This window comes from Bombina bombina, chromosome 7, assembly GCF_027579735.1.
Source record: "Bombina bombina isolate aBomBom1 chromosome 7, aBomBom1.pri, whole genome shotgun sequence".
NCBI classification, from domain to species: Eukaryota; Metazoa; Chordata; class Amphibia; order Anura; family Bombinatoridae; genus Bombina; species Bombina bombina.
In genome coordinates this window covers 577,256,118-577,270,150 of record NC_069505.1, presented here as the reverse complement: position 1 = coordinate 577,270,150, position 14,033 = coordinate 577,256,118, and the positions used below count along the sequence as shown (strand labels likewise).

The 14,033-nt window shown below is 40.8% G+C and overlaps 1 protein-coding gene across 6 annotated transcripts in view; it reads right to left on the bottom strand.

Moving 5' to 3' along the window:
• Positions 1-14,033, bottom strand: part of GPSM3 (G protein signaling modulator 3) — a 114,707-nt gene that overhangs the window by 29,655 nt on the left and 71,019 nt on the right. For all 6 annotated transcript variants that reach the window (XM_053722011.1, XM_053722008.1, XM_053722012.1 and 3 more), the window contains one exon: positions 2,628-2,751. In XM_053722011.1, the coding sequence (XP_053577986.1) occupies positions 2,628-2,751 (124 nt within the window). The remainder of the gene's footprint in view (positions 1-2,627; positions 2,752-14,033) is intronic.

Sequence of the window (14,033 nt, the reverse complement as noted above, 5' to 3'; positions counted from 1 at the left end):
TGTTTTTTTTTTAAATAAAGATGCTCATATTTTTTTATTTTAAGAAAGAAACTGTCTACTTTCATTTGGGGGTCAATTTGGACAATTTTTTTTAATTAACCAGAGGTCTGACCTGTGGTTAATTGCACTAAGCGCAAAGTGCTCCAGCGAACTCGCGGGAATATTAACCAGCCATATTTCAGTGGGAGTGGCGCACCTGAGCACTGAAGATGGCGGCTTGCAGCGTATGCAGCCTGGCTTGGAAGAGCGCACGGAGCAGCAAGCGGCAGCAGATAGGTAAGTATGTTTTAACCCCTAAACTGACAAGCAGTATTAATGTTATAGAACCCCCTTGACTGACGAGCATATTGATAAGATAATTTCCCTAGAAGAATTAGCATTTTTAGTGATAATTAAAAAAATAAAGTAAAATAAAAATAGCAAATGAGATGTGCATGTGTTAGCGTAGATACAGCATTTGCAGGGCCCTGGGCAAGAGAAATTTGTGGGGCCCCAGAGCCCAGCACTCTAGTTCCCATCCCTATGTATGCCCTGCCTCTGTCCCAACATTCAGTGTTACCTATATAAACAAATAACTATATATTACACATTCTAATACCATAAACACTTCTTCGGGATTTACATAGCACCTTTTCATACCCTCACCCTTGAAAGTACAGGGCCCTGGGTGGGTTAACCTCTTGCCCTGCCCGACTTTCACTGCTAGCTGCGCATGTGAGTACCCACAGATTAGAATACGCATGCAGAGAATAAGGAGAACCGTATATTTAAATATTCTAATTAGAGGTCCATGCTGCAACGCCATTGGATGAAGGGACAGCCTACATTTATGGGCGATCATTAAGGCCGTTTAGATAGAAACATAAATTATAATTGTATTAAAGATTCAAGCTTAAGTAGGTTTAAATCTTTGAAACTTTAAAAAGGGACAGTCTAGTCAAAATTATTCCGATAGGACATGTCATTTTAAACAACTTACTTTTATCATCAAATTTGGTTTGTTAATTTGGTATTCTTAGTAGAAAGCTAAACCTAGGTAGGCTCATATGCTAATTTCTAAGCCCTTAAAGGCCACCTCTTATCTGAATGCATTTGACAGTTTTTTCACAGCTATAGAGGGTTAGTTCATGTGTGCCATATAGATAACATTGTGCTCATGCCTGTGACGCTATTTATGAGTCAGCAATGATTGGCTAAAATGCAAGTCTGTCAAAAGAACTGAAATAAGGGGGCAGTCTGCAGAGGCTTAGACACAAGGTAATCACAGAGGTAAAAAGTGTATTAATATAACTGTGTTGGTTATGCAAACCTGGGGAATGGGTAATAAAGGGATTATCTATCATTTTAAACAATAACAATTCTGGATTAGGCTGTCTCTTTAAGAATCAATGTATTTTTTAAAAAAAGTAAAGTTTTCTAACCCCTTAAGGGATAGTGTGTGAGTGTGACTGAAGATTATTTGTATGAAGAATAATGTTGTACCAAACTGTATCAAATTGTAAAATAAAGTGTGTTTTTTTTCCCTGTAACTATTGTATAATTTGTAGATTTCCTGCATGAAATGTGTTGATTCTCTCTTATTTCCTTCAAAAAAGTCAGCATCTCTAGCAGTGAGTGAGAGGATTGCTATTTTGGGTGGAAATTCTTGAGGAAAGCTGTTTGTATAGGACAGGATGCACGTTCATAAGAGGACAAACACAGTTTTGTGAAATGTTAAAGGGACAGTCTACACCAGAATTTGTATTTATTTTTTAAAGATAGATAATCCCTTTATTTACCATTCCCCAGTTTTGCAGAACCAACACTGTTATATTAATACCCTTTTACCTCTGTGATGACAGCCCCTGATCACATGACTTTTTATTTATTATCTATTGACTTGCCAACTAGTGCTGTGGTGTGCTGACTCTTAAATAACTCAACAGGCATGAGCACAATGGTATCTATATTGCTCACATGAACTGGCAGTCTCCTGTTGTGAAAAACAAATACAAAAGCATGTGATAAGAGGCTGTCTGTAGTGGCTTAGAAACAGGCAGACATTTAGAGGTTTAAATGTTATAGTAGATTAAAATAACAATTTTGGTTGTGCAAATCTGGGGAATGGGTAGTAAAGGCTCTATCTATCTTTTTAAACAATAACAATTTTAGTGTTGTTGACTGTCCCTTTAAAGAGATATTTTATTTTAAAAAATCATTCATGTGACAGAGAAGCATTTAAAGATAAATTCTAGAGCAACATTTCTCTTATTCATTATTTCATTTTATTTTTGTATGTTCCAACAAAGGGATAAAACACATAGATAAACTACCGCTCTGAGCTGCAAGCCACTGCAGTTGTTGATCGGTAAAGGCAGGGTCATGCAATGGCTGCCGCCTATTGGCTCAACAGCTGTTTCTTGCTTGGGACCAGCAGTTCTCTGCGGCTCGAGATTATTGTTAGGAAGTACTTATCAGCCAATCATAGCAGGTAATGCTGTATTAGTTTAAATTTTTAAAATCTAAATAGTTTTCACTTCACATTTTGTTCAGGGGGGGGAATCAAGATGATTAAATGCTGCTGTTTCATATAGATGATAAAGAATTTTTGATCACATTTAATCATAAATATATGACGTGATCATTACCTCTCCTCTCATTGGCTGGCGAGGGTGGCGCTGATCTCCAGGCCCGCGGTCTCTCCTCCAAGCTGTCTCGGGACACTCTTACGTCATGGTTAATATTCTCATCAATATCTGATGCTGGCAAACCCTGTGGAGACAAATTATCAGTGACCGGTGTCACTTATATGGTCACGTATGTGGCGTCTGAGTCTCTGTTATACATGTTTTTCAGGAAGACTCTGTCCTACTCTGGGGGAAAGGATGCCCTTAATCAGCCTATATTCACTAAAGCTTAGAAGGCGAAATGATTGTAACTTATACAAGAGCTAATTCGGTATTGATTAAAGGGATATACTGTAACACAGTCTGTTTCATTGTTGTAATAAAAACACACTAAACAGTGGGTTATACTTAAAGGGATATACTGTAACACAGTCTGTTTCATTGTTGTAATAAAAACACACTAAACAGTGGGTTATACTTAAAGGGATATACTGTAACACAGTCTGTTTCATTGTTGTAATAAAAACACACTAAACAGTGGGTTATACTTAAAGGAATAGTAAACCCAAAAAATTTTCTTTCATGATTCAGATAGAGCATGCAATTTTAAACAACTTTCTAATTTACTCCTATTATCAATTTTTCTTTATTCTCTTGGTATCTTGACAGGAATGTAAGCTTATGAGCCGGCCCATCTTTGGTTTAGCACCTGGGTAGCGCATACTGATTGGTGGCTAAATGCAAGCACAGGAGCAGCAATGCACTGCTAGAGCTAGCTTCTGATTGGTGGATACACACATATACCCCTTTTCATTGGATTCCCAGATATATTCAGCTAGCCCCTAATATTGCAGTGCTGCTGTTAAGATGACGTTAACAATCCGCTAGATTTAGAGTTCTGCGGCCAAAGGGGTGCGTTAGCTACGCGTGCTTTTTTTCTCCCGCACCTTTTAAATACCGCTGGTATTTAGAGTTCACAGAAGGGCTGCGTTAGGCTCCAAAAAAGGAGCGTAGAGCATAATTTACCGCCACTGCAACTCTCAATACCAGCGGTGCTTACGGACGCGGCCAGCTTCAAAAACGTGCTTGTGCACGATTCCCCCATAGGAAACAATGGGGCCGTTTGAGCTGAAAAAAAACCTAACACCTGCAAAAAACATAATTTATGCTTACCTGATAAATTCCTTTCTCCTGTAGTGTAGTCAGTCCACAGGTCATCCATTACTTATGGGATTATATCTCCTCCCTAACAGGAAGTGCAAGAGGATCACTCAAGCAGAGCTGCTATATAGCTCCTCCCCTCTACGTCATACCCAGTCATTCGACCGAAACCAGACGAGAAAGGAGAAACTATAGGGTGCAGTGGTGACTGGAGTTTAAGTTAAAAAATTTTAAGACCTGCCGTAAACAACAGGGCGGGCCGTGGACTGACTACACTACAGGAGAAAGGAATTTATCAGGTAAGCATAAATTATGTTTTCTCCTGTTAAGTGTAGTCAGTCCACGGGTCATCCATTACTTATGGGATACCAATACCAAAGCTAAAAGTACACGGATGACGGGAGGGAAAGGCAGGATCTTTACACGGAAGGAACCACTGCCTGTAGAACCTTTCTCCCAAAAACAGCCTCCGAAGAAACAAAAGTGTCAAATTTGTAAAATTTTGAAAAAGTATGAAGTGAAGACCAAGTTGCAGCCTTGCAAATCTGTTCAACAGAGGCCTCATTCTTAAAGGCCCAGGTGGAAGCCACAGCTCTAGTAGAATGAGCTGTAATCCTTTCAGGAGGCTGTTGTCCAGCAGTCTCATATGCTAAACGTATTATGCTACGAAGCCAAAAAGAGAGAGAGGTAGCCGAAGCTTTTTGACCTCTCCTCTGTCCAGAATAAACGACAAACAGGGAAGAAGTTTGACGAAAATCCTTAGTTGCCTGCAAATAAAATTTCAGGGCACGGACGACGTCCAGATTGTGCAGAAGTCGTTCCTTCTTTGAAGAAGGGTTAGGGCACAATGATGGAACAACAATCTCTTGATTGATATTCTTGTTAGTGACTACCTTAGGTAAGAACCCAGGTTTAGTACGCAGAACTACCTTGTCTGAATGAAAAATCAGATAAGGAGAATCACAATGTAAGGCCGATAACTCAGAGACTCTTCGAGCCGAGGAAATAGCCATTAAAAACAGAACTTTCCAAGATAACAGCTTGATATCAATGGAATGAAGGGGTTCAAACGGAACACCTTGCAGAACGTTAAGAACTAAGTTTAAGCTCCATGGCGGAGCAACAGTCTTAAACACAGGCTTAATCCTAGCCAAAGCCTGACAAAAAGCCTGAACGTCTGGAACTTCTGACAGACGTTTGTGTAAAAGGATAGACAGAGCTGAGATCTGTCCCTTTAACGAACTAGCAGATAAACCCTTTTCTAAACCTTCTTGTAGAAAAGACAATATCCTAGGAATCCTAACCTTACTCCATGAGTAACTCTTGGATTCGCACCAATATAAGTATTTACGCCATATTTTATGGTAAATTTTCCTGGTAACAGGTTTCCTAGCCTGTATTAAGGTATCAATCACTGACTCCGAGAATCCCCGCTTTGATAGAATCAAGCGTTCAATCTCCATGCAGTCAGCCTCAGAGAAATTAGATTTGGATGTTTGAAAGGACCCTGAATCAGAAGGTCCTGTCTCAGAGGCAGAGACCAAGGTGGACAGGACGACATGTCCACTAGATCTGCATACCAGGTCCTGCGTGGCCACGCAGGCGCTATTAGAATCATCGATGCTCTCTCCTGTTTGATCCTGGCAATCAATCGAGGAAGCATCGGGAAGGGTGGAAACACATAAGCCATGTTGAAAACCCAAGGTGCTGTCAGAGCATCTATCAGTACCGCTCCCGGGTCCCTGGACCTGGATCCGTAACAAAGAAGCTTGGAGTTCTGGCGAGACGCCATGAGATCCAGATCTGGTTTGCCCCAATGCTGAAGCAGTTGGGCAAACACCTCCGGATGAAGTTCCCACTCCCCCGGATGAAAAGTCTGGCGACTTAGGAAATCCGCCTCCCAGTTCTCCACGCCTGGGATGTGGATCGCTGACAGGTGGCAAGAGTGAGACTCTGCCCAGCGAATTATCTTTGAGACTTCCATCATCGCTAGGGAACTCCTTGTCCCTCCCTGATGGTTGATGTAAGCCACAGTCGTGATGTTGTCCGACTGAAACCTGATGAACCTCAGAGTTGCTATCTGAGGCCAAGCCAGAAGGGCATTGAAAACTGCTCTTAATTCCAGAATGTTTATTGGAAGGAGTCTCTCCTCCTGAGTCCATGATCCCTGAGCCTTCAGGGAATTCCAGACAGCGCCCCAACCTAGCAGGCTGGCGTCTGTTGTTACAATCGTCCAATCTGGCCTGCTGAAGGGCATCCCCCTGGACAGATGTGGCCGAGAAAGCCACCATAGAAGAGAATCTCTGGTCTCTTGATCCAGATTTAGCATAGGGGACAAATCTGAGTAATCCCCATTCCACTGACTTAGCATGCACAATTGCAGCGGTCTGAGATGCAGGCGTGCAAAAGGTACTATGTCCATTGCCGCTACCATTAAGCCGATTACCTCCATGCATTGAGCCACTGACGGGTGTTGAATGGAATGAAGGACACGGCAAGCATTTAGAAGTTTTGTTAACCTGTCCTCTGTCAGGTAAATCTTCATTTCTACAGAATCTATAAGAGTCCCCAAGAAAGGAACTCTTGTGAGTGGCCTTAGAGAACTCTTTTCTACGTTCACCTTCCACCCATGCGACCTTAGAAATGCCAGAACCAACTCTGTATGAGACTTGGCAGTCTGGAAACTTGACGCTTGTATCAGAATGTCGTCTAGGTACGGAGCTACCGCTATTCCTCGCGGTCTTAGTACCGCCAGAAGAGAGCCCAGAACCTTTGTAAAGATTCTTGGAGCTGTAGCTAACCCGAAGGGAAGAGCTACAAACTGGTAATGCCTGTTTAGGAAGGCAAACCTTAGATACCGGTAATGATCCTTGTGAATCGGTATGTGAAGGTAGGCATCCTTTAAATCCACTGTGGTCATGTACTGACCCTTTTGGATCATAGGTAAGATGGTCCGAATAGTTTCCATTTTGAACGATGGAACTCTTAGGAATTTGTTTAGGATCTTTAAGTCCAAGATTGGTCTGAAGGTTCCCTCTTTTTTGGGAACCACAAACAGATTTCAGTAAAACTCTTGTCCGTGTTCCGACTGCGGAACTGGGTGGATCACTCCCATTAGTAAAAGGTCTTGTACACAGCGTAGAAACGCCTCTTTCTTTATCTGGTTTGCTGACAACCTTGAAAGATGAAATCTCCCTTTTGGAGGAGAAGCTTTGAAGTCCAGAAGATATCCCTGAGATATGATCTCTAACGCCCAGGGATCCTGGACATCTCTTGCCCAAGCCTGGGCGAAGAGAGAAAGTCTGCCCCCCACTAGATCCGTTTCCGGATCGGGGGCCCTCACTTCATGCTGTCTTAGGGGCAGCAGCAGGTTTTCTGGCCTGCTTGCCCTTGTTCCAGGACTGGTTAGGTTTCCAGCCCTGTCTGTAGTGAGCAACAGTTCCTTCCTGTCTTGGAGCGGAGGAAGTTGATGCTGCTCCTGCCTTGAAGTTACGAAAGGCACGAAAATTAGACTGTTTAGCCCTTGGTTTGGCCCTGTCTTGAGGCAGGGCATGGCCCTTACCTCCAGTAATGTCAGCGATAATTTCTTTCAAACCGGGCCCGAATAATGTCTGCCCTTTGAAAGGGATGTTAAGCAATTTAGATTTAGAAGTCACATCGGCTGACCAGGATTTAAGCCACAGCGCTCTACGCGCTTGAATGGCGAATCCGGAGTTCTTAGCCGTAAGTTTAGTTAAGTGTACTACGGCATCAGAAATAAATGAATTAGCTAGCTTAAGGACTTTAAGCTTGTCTATAATCTCATCCAATGGAGCTGAGCTAAGGGTCTCTTCCAGAGACTCAAACCAGAATGCCGCCGCAGCCGTGACAGGCGCAATGCATGCAAGGGGTTGTAATATAAAACCTTGCTGAACAAACATTTTCTTAAGGTAACCCTCTAACTTTTTATCCATTGGATCTGAAAAAGCACAGCTATCCTCTACCGGGATAGTGGTGCGCTTAGCCAGAGTAGAAACTGCTCCCTCCACCTTAGGGACCGTCTGCCATAAGTCCCGTGTGGTGGCGTCTATTGGAAACATTTTTCTAAATATAGGAGGGGGTGAAAAAGGCACACCTGGTCTATCCCACTCCTTGTTAACAATTTCTGTAAGCCTTTTAGGTATAGGAAAAACATCAGTACACGCCGGTACCGCAAAGTATTTATCCAGCCTACATATTTTCTCTGGAATTGCAACCGTGTTACAATCATTCAGAGCCGCTAATACCTCCCCTAGTAATACACGGAGGTTCTCAAGCTTAAATTTAAAATTTGAAATGTCTGAGTCCAGTTTACTTGGATCAGATCCGTCACCCACAGAATGAAGCTCTCCGTCCTCATGTTCTGCAAATTGTGACGCAGTATCAGACATGGCTCTATTATTATCAGCACACTCTGTTCTTACCCCAGAGTGATCGCGTTTACCCCTAAACTCTGGCAATTTAGATAGTACTTCAGTCATAACATTAGCCATGTCTTGCAAAGTGATTTGTATGGGCCGCCCTGATGTACTTGGCGCCACAATATCACGCACCTCCTGAGCGGGAGGCGAAGGTACTGACACGTGAGGAGAGTTAGTCGGCATAACTTCCCCCTCGTTGTCTGGTGAAATTTTCTTTACATGTACAGATTGGCTTTTATTTAAAGTAGCATCAATGCAATTAGTACACAAATTTCTATTGGGCTCCACATTGGCCTTTAAACATAGTGAACAAACAGATTCATCTGTGTCAGATATGTTTAAACAGACTAGCAATGAGACTAGCAAGCTTGGAAAATACTTTTCAAATAAATTTACAAGCAATATAAAAAACATTACTGTGTCTTTAAGAAGCACAGTTGAAATAACAATGAACCAAATTAGTTATAGCAACCAAATTTTCACAGTAAATGCATTAAGTTAGCAAAGGATTGCACCCACCAGCAAATGGATGATTAACCCCTTAGTACCCAAAAACGGATAACAATTAATATTAACGTTTTTATCACAGTCAAAACACACTCTCACAGGTCTGCTGTGAGTGATTACCTCCCTCAAAACTAGTTTTGGAGACCCCTGGGCTCTGTAGAGACGTCCTGGATCATGGAGGAAGAAATAGGAAGACTGTGACTGAATTTTTACTGCGCAATAAAGCGCTAAAATAGGCCCCTCCCACTCATATTACAACAGTGGGGAAGCTCAGTAAACTGATTTTATTCAGAAACAAACGACAGCCATGTGGTAAAAATCATGCCCATAAGTTTTATCACCAAGTACCTCAGAAAAAAAAACCGATTAACATGCCAGTAAACGTTTTAAAAATAAAATTATGAAATGTTATTAATAAGCCTGCTGCTAGTCGCTTTCATTGCAGTGGAGGCTCAAATATTACTTAAAAATATACAGTATTTTCTTAGTGAAGTTCCATTCCCCAGAAATACCTCAGTGTAAACATACATACATATCAGCCTGATACCAGTCGCTACTACTGCATTTAAGACTGCACTTACATTACATCGGTATTAGCAGTATTTTCTCAGTCAATTCCATTCCTTAGAAAATAATATACTGCAACATACCTCCTTGCAGGTGAACCCTGCCTGCTATCCCCTGTTCTGAAGTTACCTCACTCCTCAGAATGGCCGAGAACAGCAAGTGGATCTTAGTTACGACCGCTAAGATCATACACAAAGTCAGGTAGATTCTTCTTCTAATGCTGCCTGAGAAGAAACAACACACTCCGGTGCTGTTTAAAATAACAAACTTTTGATTGAAGAAATAAAAACTAAGTTTAACAACCACAGTCCTCTCACACGTCCTATCTATTAGTTAGGTGCAAGAGAATGACTGGGTATGACGTAGAGGGGAGGAGCTATATAGCAGCTCTGCTTGGGTGATCCTCTTGCACTTCCTGTTAGGGAGGAGATATAATCCCATAAGTAATGGATGACCCGTGGACTGACTACACTTAACAGGAGAAAAGCAGCATTCAGCTCCTAACGCATCCCCATTGTTTCCTATGGGGAAGCACTTCCTAAGTCTACACCTAACACCCTAACACGAACCCCGAGTCTAAACACCCCTAACCTTACACTTATTAACCGCTAATCTGCCGCCCCCACGATCGCTGACCCCTGCATATTTTTTTTAACCCCTAATCTGCCCCTCCGTACACCGCCGCCACCTACGTTATCCCTATGTACCCCTAATCTGCTGCCCCTAACACCGCCGACCCCTATATTATATTTATTAGCCCCTAATCTGCCGCCCCCAAAGTCGCCGCCACCTACGTAATCTGCCGACTGGACCTCACCGCTACTATAATAAATTTATTAACCCCTAATCCGCATCACTAACCCTATAATAAATAGTATTAACCCCTAATCTGCCCTCCCTAACATCACTGACACCTAACTTCAAATATTAACCCCTAATCTGCCGACCGGACCTCGACGCTACTCTAATAAATTTATTAACCCCTAAAGCTAGTCTAACCCTAACACCCCCCTAAATTAAATATAATTTTTATCTAACAAAATAAATTAACTCTTATTAAATAAATTAATCCTAATTAAAGCTAAATACTTACCTGTAAAATAAACCCTAATATAGCTACAATATAAATTATAATTATATTATAGCTATTTTAGGATTAATATTTATTTTACAGGCAACTTTGTATTTTATATTTATTTATTTTAACCAGGTACAATAGCTATTAAATAGTTAATAACTATTTAATAGCTACCTAGTTAAAATAATTACAAAATTACCTGTAAAATAAATCCTAACCTAAGTTACAATTAAACCTAACACTACACTATCAATAAATTAATTAAATAAAATACCTACAATTATCTACAATTAAAACTAACACTACACTATCAATAAATTAATTACATAAAATACCTACAAATAAATACAATTAAATAAACTAACTAAAGTACAAAAAATAAAAAAAAGAACTAAGTTACAAAAAATAAAAAAATAATTTACAAACATTAGAAAAAGATTACAACAATTTTAAGATAATTACACCTACTCTAAGCCCCCTAATAAAATAACAAAGCCAATCGGATTGGATCAGCCAATCAGATTGAACTTGAATCTGATTGGCTGATTCCATCAGCCAATCAGAATTGTCCTACCTTAATTCCAATTGGCTGATAGAATCCTATCAGCCAATCGGAATTCGAGGGACGCCATCTTGGATGATGTCCCTTAAAGGAACCGTCATTCGTCGGGAAGTCGTCGGCCAAGATGGATGTTCCGCGTCGGCGGGATGAAGATGGATCCGGAAGAAAGAAGATTGAAGATGCCGCTTGATAGAAGACTTCAGCCCGATGATGGACCTCTTCAGGGCCCGCTTGGATCAAGACTTCAGCCCGATGATGGACCTCTTCAGCGCCCGCTTGGATCAAGACTTCAGCCCGATGATGGACCTCTTCAGCGCCCCCTTGGATCAAGACTTCAGCCCGATGATGGACCTCTTCAGCCCGATGATGGACTTCTTCAGCCCGATGATGGACCTCTTCAGCCCGATGATGGACTTCTTCAGCCCCCGCTTGGGCTTGGATGAAGACTTCGGAGGCTCCTCTGGACGGATCGGTGATACCCGGCGTGGTGAAGATAAGGTAGGAAGATCTTCAGGGGCTTAGTGTTAGGTTTATTTAAGGGGGGTTTGGGTTAGATTAGGAGTATGTGGGTGGTGGGTTGTAATGTTGGGGAGGTATTGTATGTTTTTTTTTACAGGCAAAAGAGCTGAATTCTTTGGGGCATGCCCCGCAAAAGGCCCTTTTAAGGGCTGGTAAGGTAAAAGAGCTTTTCTATTTGTATTTCAGAATAGGGTAGGGCATTTTTTTTTATTTTGGGGGGCTTTGTTATTTTATTAGGGGGCTTAGAGTAGGTGTAATTAGCTTAAAATTGTTGTAATCTTTTTCTAATGTTTGTAAATTATTTTTTTATTTTTTGTAACTTAGTTCTTTTTTTATTTTTTGTACTTTAGTTAGTTTATTTAATTGTATTTATTTGTAGGTATTTTATGTAATTAATTTATTGATAGTGTAGTGTTAGGTTTAATTGTAGATAATTGTAGGTATTTTATTTCATTAATTTATTTATAGTGTAGTGTTAGGTTTAATTGTAACTTAGGTTAGGATTTATTTTACAGGTAATTTTGTAATTATTTTAACTAGGTAGCTATTAAATAGTTATTAACTATTTAATAGATATTGTACCTGGTTAAAATAAATACAAAGTTGCCTGTAAAATAAATATTAATCCTAAAATAGCTATAATATAATTATAATTTATATTGTAGCTATATTAGGGTTTATTTTACAGGTAAGTATTTAGCTTTAATTAGGATTAATTTATTTAATAAGAGTTAATTTATTTTGTTAGATAAAAATTATATTTAACTTAGGGGGGTGTTAGTGTTAGGGTTAGACTTAGCTTTAGGGGTTAATAAATTTAATAGAGTATCGGTGAGGTCCGGTCGGCAGGTTAGGGGTTAATACTTGAAGTTAGGTGTCGGTGATGTTAGGGAGGGCAGATTAGGGGTTAATACTATTTATTATAGGGTTAGTGAGGCAGATTAGAGGTTAATAACTTTATTATAGTAGCAGTGAGGTCCGGTTGGCAGATTAGGGGTTAATAATTGTAGGTAGGTGGCGGCGACGTTGGGGGGGGGCAGATTAGGGTTTAATAAATATAATATAGGGGTCGGCGATGTTAGGGGCAGCAGATTAGGGGTACATAGGGATAACGTAGGTTGTGGCGGTGTGCGGTTGGCAGATTAGGGGTTAAAAAAATTTAATAGAGTGGCGGCGATGTGGGGGGGCCTCGGTTTAGGGGTACATAGGTAGTTTATGGGTGTTAGTGTACTTTAGAGCAAAGTAGTTAAGAGCTTTATGAACCGGCGTTAGCCCAGAAAGCTCTTAACTCCTGGCTTTTTGCTGCGGCTGGAGTCTTGTCGTTAGATTTCTAACGCTCACTTCAGCCAAGACTCTAAATACCAGCGTTAGAAAGATCCCATTAAAAAGATAGGATACACAAATGGCGTAGGGGGATCTGCGGTATGGAAAAGTCGCGGCTGCAAAGTGAGCGTTAGACCCTTTCATGACTGACTAACGCTGGTTTTGACGGCTAACGCAGAACTCTAAATCTAGCGGTATGTATTTAACCCAGGGGTTGACACATTTGTTTAAACTTTAGGAGCAAGTATGAATATTTAGGAGCCAGACAGTGGTATTTGTATAGAAATATGGAGATTACCCAAAAAGTTAGGAGCCAGGGGTAAAATTCTACGAGCCAGGTAGCAGCTCCTGGGTTTGTCGAGCCCTGGTTTAACCCCTTTGCAAACTCAGTTCAGTGCACCATTTACAATGGGTAGTTTGTCACAAATCTCATGTAGTTTAACCCCAAGGCTGCCAAAGAGGGCAACAATGTATTGGCTGTCATCCCAGAATTAACACACTGTTTGGTAATCATTTGCATCTCTCTCTGATAACTAAACAGTTAATGAGAAATGTCAGTAAATGGTAATCCATAAATCCCCCTCTGTTACATCTCTTGTATCCAGGTCACTAGATAGCCCTTTCCCCAGCACAGAGACACAAAACAGAGGAGAAAATGTATCATACTAAAGTTTACACAACTTGCAACTTTTCTTCCAAAAACAAAAAAAATTAAAATAAAAAATAAAACAATAAGAAGGAGATCTCATATTTATGAAAAATTGACTAGGCCAAAAAAAATATGATACATTATATAGAAAAGGATATCCCTTTTAGAGCATGGCAATCAGCATAAAAATTAGGGATGGTCGAATGTGTCGAAAGTTCAATTTATTTGGTCAAACTAATAGACCTATGGACATTTGTTTTGGACAAAAATGAATGTTGATAAGGAAGAAAACCCCTTAAAATTAGGGTCATTGTCTCAGCTGATGTGTTCAGTGAGCTCTCAGTAGTGAATTGCTGCTCTTGTAACCACCCCCAAGACTTCCACCCCCTCACAATATATATATATATATATATATATATATATACAGTGGCGTAGCGTGGGAGGGGCCACAGGGGCGGTTGCCCCAGGGCACATAATTCTTAGGGGTGCAAAATTTCAAAAGAAATTTGTGCCCCTAAGGAATTTCATTCGTTATAAAAATCGCAGACAACAGGGCCGTGGGGGTTGCTTGTGAGAAAGCCGCCTGCCAATTCATAAGGTGCACTACTAGGGTTGCCACCTG